This window comes from Teleopsis dalmanni, chromosome 2 (assembly GCF_002237135.1).
Source record: "Teleopsis dalmanni isolate 2A chromosome 2, ASM223713v2, whole genome shotgun sequence".
Classification (NCBI taxonomy): Eukaryota; Metazoa; Arthropoda; class Insecta; order Diptera; family Diopsidae; genus Teleopsis; species Teleopsis dalmanni.
The window spans coordinates 64698487-64706155 of NC_051847.1; the positions used below are offsets into that span (position 1 = coordinate 64698487).

Here is a 7669-nt window from a genome sequence, read left to right on the forward strand (position 1 = left end):
ATTCTGAAATAACAATTAATGTGTGTAATATTACATCTAATTGATTATAGAAGCGTTTTAAAGCGCTCAAGTATCACAATTTTCAGATAGTTCGAATTGATTCCGTTTCGAACATTTAAATGAAACACCTGAGATGTTCGAAAATGATCTTTCTACTCAAAAACGTTTGAGAAACATAAACAGCATATATATATATATATAACAAAACAACTGCTCTCAAACGCAATATAACGTTCGAATATCAAGTTGTTGTTGTTGTTGTAGTAATCATTAGAGAACTATATAGCAGATAATGTGAAAGGAACTACAAAAATGTAAACATGGGTTAAGATATTATCATGTAAACGAATTGTGAATTGAGGATGCGTCAGATTTTTACTCAAGCTAATATGGGTCAGGGTTAAGAAACCTAGCCACTTTAATGGGACAGAGCTAAAGATCAATTGAACTCAAATTGGTGTTTGTATTAGAACATAAAAACAGATGGACAATATCAGGGGGAATAGAGTAGCAGTTATGGCACACATTTTACACTGACACGTAGTGTTCTGCCCATAGCTATATCTTGACTTCAATTGGGATAAATCAGTTTTGCTGCACGGAGAAAGCGTAGTTTTTCCCGAAAAATATAGGACGGAGGCATGTTGAGAACTTTGCTGCTATACTGTCGTGGTCACGAAAAGGATACGACATCTATGTACAAGGATGTAAGGCCACGTAGGTGTCGATATAAACATGATAGTAAAGGCCATGTTAGACAGAGTGTCTCGGGCACGGCATGAGTACAATTGTTGTTGTTTTCAATGCAAATTAAAAATTTGTGAATGAGAGAAAAAACAATATGGCCGTTCAAACTCCAGTATAAGAGCCGGCGTACTTGTGCCCCGGCAGTAAGGCAAAACAGTGTTGTTTAGTAATAAACTTCAAAATTTCCCCCTTTTAGGAGCAAATTACTACAATTCTAATACGTTTTGGAGAAAAAATGGCAGTAAGCAACATAGTCATATTTAAAAATTGCTAATAATATAATTTTTACACTTTCCGATTTTAAAGAAACGCGTAAGTACTGTTAACAATTATTATAAGATAATATAATAATAAATTAACATTTTATTACAGCCCCTATGAGTTTTTTTTTGCTTGTTATTTTTGGTGGCAAATTGAAAGTGAGCATATCTAAATTTCCTTTTAAATTTAGACATAACCAAGAAATAGTAAAAATACAAAATTGGCAATACTGATGTGACACTCCGCATAAAATCCATTTTCGGCATAGCCCGAAAGAGCGAATTTTGCCACTCTGCATAACATGGCCCTAAGAAAGAGATCGATGAATACATCTTGCAAGTAGATTCCTGGGTTTACATGCCGGATCCACGCGTCAATTTCAATGACAAAGTACAGTTCATCATTTCAGAAAATAAAAATACTAGCAGATGTCCCTTGGAATACTTTGGAACATTCCGCTTAAATTGAACATTAAACCCCCAGTATGGGTTTTGAACAGTTCCAATAATATTTTACGTATAAAAATATAGTAATTTATAGAAAACAAAAGCATACTTATGTGTATTTTGGACATGTCTACAAATAGAGCAAGTTATACGCTTGTCTTTGCTCATTCGCTGCATTTGTTGTAGACACAAAAAACAGATATGATGTCCACAGTCCAACACGGCATACTATATATTGATATATATGTATTAAAATATATTATTTTAAAATAAAGAAACATTGCAATTACTCTAGTCTCGGTTTCAAGTTGGCATATCGGACAGGGCCCATTTTCAGCATTTGAGTTAAGATGATTTATGTATCTCAGTCGTGCCAATTTAGTCGTGAAGTCATGTTGCGCTGCTTGGTAAACGTATTTATATGCTGTAAAAGACTCCGCTAACTAAAACGGTATACATATTATATAAAAAAATTATTTCACCGAAACAATTTTAAATAAACTAAAATAGCACTTACTTCCAGTTCTAAAATTTTAAAATTTGTGTCATCATCTTCGTCTTCCGTGAGTGTTATACGCGTTTTACACATATCCAATTCGTCATATGCTTTTATTGTATATTCTATTTCAATCCAAAACTTAGCCTGTTTCTTTAGAAGACTCTGCATCGATTCAAACACCTCCAAATACTTATCAATATTACCGTGACAGTTATAAAATCTTTGTTTTGTTTTCATAAAATTTAAAAATACTATTGAATAATTAATTATCAGTAATTATCACTGAAAACTAAAATATGCGCTACAAACGAACCTTTAATTAAAACTACTTCCATGGTGTTTAGTTTTTTGCCTTCCTGATTTTTATTTTTGTTGAAAAACAAGGACTCACACTCATCTAACAAATTTTTAATTGTACACAATTTGCAGCCCTGGTCATTTTTTTTCTTCGGTGCGCCTCTTTTGAAATTCATCTCTCTATTTTTGGTTTGCTCTTCATCGTCCTCATTATTTTTTTTCTATTCAAAAATAAATGCAATTGTTTAAATTAAATATAGTTAATTCTAAGGAAAATACTTACACGTATTCTATACAGATGGCAGTCACTAACAGTGCTGATAAACTGCAACATTCTGCACCACATATCTTCATCAATATTTTTGCGTTCCCGGACATTATTAGTAAAAAATTTTATACTCTCAAATTCTTTGTACAACTTTTTTTGTAGCTTATTTACTTTTTCCATCCATATACTTACAGTGTACAGTAAACTTCTGACAGATTCGATTGCATGTACCTTCTTTGGAAATGAAATTTGACATTCATCAAATATTTTATGCATTAACGGCTCATGCAATTGATCTTGTTCCCTCAACACTAACTCAGAGAGGGTACTTAAGAAATTCAAAAGTGGCATATCCAATTCTCGTAGCAAATTTTCATATGCTTCTTTGCTACTTTCATAATCAAGTTCGACAGTTCGCATTACACTCACATATTGCTGAATATATTTCCACTCTAATGCATTTTTTTCAGCCTCATAATCTTCAACAATTGTAGTACGAGTTCCTGAGCAATCCATAGCTTGTAACATGTTATGCAAAGCATGAATTTGTAGAAGACTGTCAACGCTAAATAATTCAAAATTGTTATTTAATATTGAATATGTATCTTTAAATAACTTAGAATATAATACATACATATTTATGTGTACATATATAAAGTCTATTTGCTTTAAATAAAAAGGTATGATTAATAACAAGGTTTAAATTTTAATTAATTGCTGAATAAAATATTATATATATATTAGTTAACGAAAGCACTTGTGGCAGCAATATATGTTAATCGTCAAAGAACAGCAGTTAGTGTGGACACTAGTGATTCCTCGTTAGGAAAGATGTGTTAGCACAAATAAATACTCTTGGAAATTACTAATTTAACTTTAAACAAAGAATCTTTTATTAATGTTACCAAACGCTTGTTTGAACCAAAACAAAAACTGTTGGTTAGCTGACTAAAAAATTCAATTAAGCCACCTAACCAAATATTCGTTATTAGTAGCTTTACTTATTGAATAGGGAATATTTGTTGATTTTTTTAGTTTACTTATCATTTTTGTACAGCAAGTGGCAAGTGTCTAATTTTATTCTACAAGTTTCTTATCATGCCTCTCCTGCTGTATGGTGTAGGACCTTGGACACTAACCAACAGACATTGGCAAAGAAAATTCTTTAGAAAATGTATGTATCGTTTGAGTTAAGAATGAGTATTGAATTATAAGATCTATACGTATACCTTTGTTAAGCGTATTAAAATTTAGCAGGCTGGCTGAATTTGTTAAGTCGTGCAATTCAATGAAAATTTTCTAGCTACAAATGTATTTTATTCATTATTCAATGGTTGTCACAGTAGAGGAATATTCTTATTTTATAAAAGGACCAGGTAATAAATGATTTCAAAACAATTAAGTTTACAAACTGATGACAGCAAGCCACTGATCGATCTGACTGACAAAGACAGCCTAAGACGATATATAAATGTCAACCAAACACAATAATATATAACTGAATTTAAATATATTAATTATTATCAGACGTTGACATTATTTTATACAGGTGAATATTATATTACGAAAATGTATATTATATATATTTATTAAGTTTAATATTTCTTACTAAATGGGTTTTTCATTATAATCACGTGCCAGCTTAAGTACAGCATTATAAAATCGTATAGCTTCCTTATAATCTCCTCTTATAAAATTAATTGCAGCCATGCCTAAAACACAATTTAAGACATTTAATCAAAATACAAATTTAATTTTATACCATTGTAAGACGATGCCATCGTACGCAGTTGAGCTTTGCAATCATTTTCATTCGTTGTCTTTAAATGAGAATGTAATTCATTAGGATTCATAAACTGCTTTTGTAATGTTTGGCCACTAGTTTTAGGTTTGTTACCAATAACCACTGGAATAATGCAACTTTGTCGTATTTTCAGGAGAGGTTTTAAAATCTGTAATATTTAAAATAGCAAATTATTTGTCATTATTTAACTTAAATTTTAATTGAATATTAATCAATTATTAATTTATTTTAGGCGAATACGTTAACATACTTGTGTCAAGATCTGTGGTGAAATTGTTAGGACACACGCATTGCTATTGATGTATTTGTAAACGTTGTGATCAAAGTTATTTTTACATTCGGAATGTTGTTCTGTATAAAACAATTTTTCTAGGTTATCTAAATCTATACGATGGATCGTCTCTGTTTGTTCTGGTATGTTGATTTCATTCTCTACATTAGATTTACAAGTCCGCCACATGCACAATTGAAGAACTTTGACAAGTTCAAGCACTTTTTCTGACTCTTCAAATGAGATCACAAAATTATGCACTAAATTATTCCAAATATCAACAGGTTCACATAGTTCTTTGAACCCTATAAACTGCAATAAGGAACAAATATCATCGATAGAACGTTGTATAGGAGTTCCGCTTACGGCCCAGCGGTTAATTGCTTTAAATTTGTCAAGATTAAAATGGTTAAGGACAAAATTGTATTTGCTTATAAATTCCAAACCTGGTAATATGCGAGCCAAAGCAGCAATCTTCGATTGGTTAGATTCAACCATTTGTGCTTCATCCAAACATACACGCCACCATTGTACCATTAATAAAGGTGTTGACAGTCTTAATGAAACACGTTTATTTCGAGTTACGCGCTGTGTTTCATATTCTGATGTATGATACACTTCGCTCCTTAAAACATTATAATCTGTCAGGACAATGTCGTAGTTTGCCATCTGACGTGGGGATATCCAAGAACCAGATGAAATCCCTTTATATACAAGCACTCGTAATGTAGGCTGTATATGTTTCTTTATTTCAGCATACCATTGCATTTTTATTGTGGTTGGTGAAACTATAACAGTTGCACCCGATTCAATCAAATTAGTTTTGGTTTCCTGCTCCCAGCAAGCGGGGCACATATATGGTTCATTTACATTGGCACTATGGTCCTCATCATATGTGGACACGCATTTCCTGTGTTGTGATTTAAAACATTTTGTGCATCTTATTAGGTTTTTAGTTTTTTTTGAAACACAAACACAAAGCAATTCAGATTTATATCGCGCACGCTTCCCATAATTCGCAAGTATTTCATCATCGGACGAAAGTGTATCATCATCTATATTCTGAGGTATAGTAAATTCTTGTCGGGGATTAAGCAGTATAAGAGCTAAAATTTCAACTGTTTTTCCTAAACCCATTTCGTCTGCTAAGATTCCTCCCATTGGTACGACTATAGGAGATGATTCTTCAGACATCAAATAGCTGCAATATTTATGTTTATAAATAATGTGCATGCCGTCAATTGCAATTAACTTTTTATAAAATGACGGCGCTACTGAAATGACTCGTTCTTTTTCCAATAACCAACCAACAGTTTTTTCTTGATAATTACAAAGCTTTGATTGAAAACTGTCTGGTAAAGTGAATGGTATGGACTCCCAATCACTAGCACAGCGCACATGTTGCTTATAAAGCAAATCATATAATTTCGTTGTAACATATTTTTTTAAAAGTGAATTCTTATTTTCTTCATCATAGACATTTGCCTGTATCACAGCTTGTTTTATAGTGGCAGATAAAGGATCTTCATAATTTTTAAATACAATTGGCAGTATTTTGTTAAACACAGTTGCATCCTGTTTCATTGAACGAGACGGGCCAGTATAACACAACATTAAACTAGCTGTGTCATGTTCGTCTTTCACGAACTTTAAGTCAAACGGAAGCATCTTTGTTTCCTCAACTAAATAAAAAATTTAACTCTTAAAAAGATTTTCAAAACGAAATTTTAATGTTTTACTTACTAATCTGAACTATATCACAAACATGGTTTTTGTTTGGTAACATGCAATCCAATATTTTAAACCATTCTCCCGCATATTGTATCTCCTTATCTTGGAATGTTATTCGCGCAATTTTACAAATTTCCATTTTGTTTACGTTTTAATATTAATCAACTTTAAAACCAATTGCACACCAAACTTTTGCGGGAATTGCATCTCACTCTCAATTAACAACAAAGACAATCAGATCTAAAATTCTCCAATTTACCATTTGTTTATTTCTGAGAAAATCATCGATAGCAATTCTCAACAAAAATTTTTTTCTTAAACTAAACTATTCACAATAGCAAAGATTAGTTGCATTAACTCAAGAAGAAGAATCAAGAAGACAAGAAAGATTAGTTGTCGGTATTTTTTTATGGAAAATTTTTTATGTTTGGTATGTTATTTTATTATGTTATTTTTTATGAAAATTTTTATCAAGCAATTTCATTTTTTATATTAGTTCTTGCCGTGTATTTCCATAATACACGGCAGAGACTGCATTAGTGTCGTTAACGTAAAGAATATAGAAAATGTAAATATGTACAAAAAGAGATGCAAAATATAAACAACGCCAGTTTCCATTGCTTTCTTAGTAAGTATAGCTTAATAAACATATTTCATTGACCAATCAAACATTTTCCACACTTTTTAACTTAAGCATGATATAGACGATGAAATTTGTTTGCAAACCAAATTTGCAAACCGAATATGCGCTTTGCTATACACTTTGAAACAAGGTTGGCAAACTTCATTTTTATTTATTTTCTACAGCGTTCATATCAACAGCGGAGTAAGTACAGAGTGCAAAACAATAATTGAAACTGAAGAAATTGAGGTGATGATCATAGCAACCTGTTATTTATTTCATTTTTTAAACTAAAATTATTTTTGTTTCAATTTTTTAATATGTTACATTTTAAAATTTTTATTCATATAATAATTGTTTAAATATTAAAGCTTACTATAAAAATGTTTTTAGCACAAAATAATTTTTAAAATATATAAACTTCTTCAATAATTGTCTAATGTCTAGCAATTTTATAATTATTTTTCATTTATTTTTCTTTTTACCAAGAATTAATAATTTTTTTCTGTAATCTTTGCTTGTCCGACGCTCACCAAAATTCTTAAATTATGAGAAGTTTGCAAACTTCGATATACACAAGTAAACATGTTTGCAAACTTAACAAATAATTGAAAAATTTTAATTTCACTGCAAACTAGTTTGCAAACCAAATTTTGGTTTGCAAACTTGAGTATAGACGATGCAATTTGATAGCCAGCAAACCTTGTTTGCAAACAAATTTCA

At 31.0% G+C, this 7669-nt stretch overlaps 1 protein-coding gene across 1 annotated transcript; it reads right to left on the reverse strand.

Moving 5' to 3' along the window:
* Positions 1-1299: 1299 nt before the first annotated feature.
* LOC119681586 (E3 ubiquitin-protein ligase SHPRH-like) lies at positions 1300-6634 on the reverse strand. Its single transcript, XM_038094827.1, has 10 exons — positions 6337-6634; positions 5040-6275; positions 4573-4976; positions 4281-4470; positions 4128-4230; positions 2534-3083; positions 2267-2471; positions 1972-2204; positions 1745-1897; positions 1300-1682 (listed from the first exon to the last, which is right to left on the reverse strand). The coding sequence occupies exons 1-10, from the start codon at positions 6461-6463 to the stop codon at positions 1521-1523; spliced, it is 3363 nt and encodes a 1120-aa protein (XP_037950755.1). The 5' UTR covers positions 6464-6634; the 3' UTR covers positions 1300-1520.
* Positions 6635-7669: the final 1035 nt, after the last annotated feature.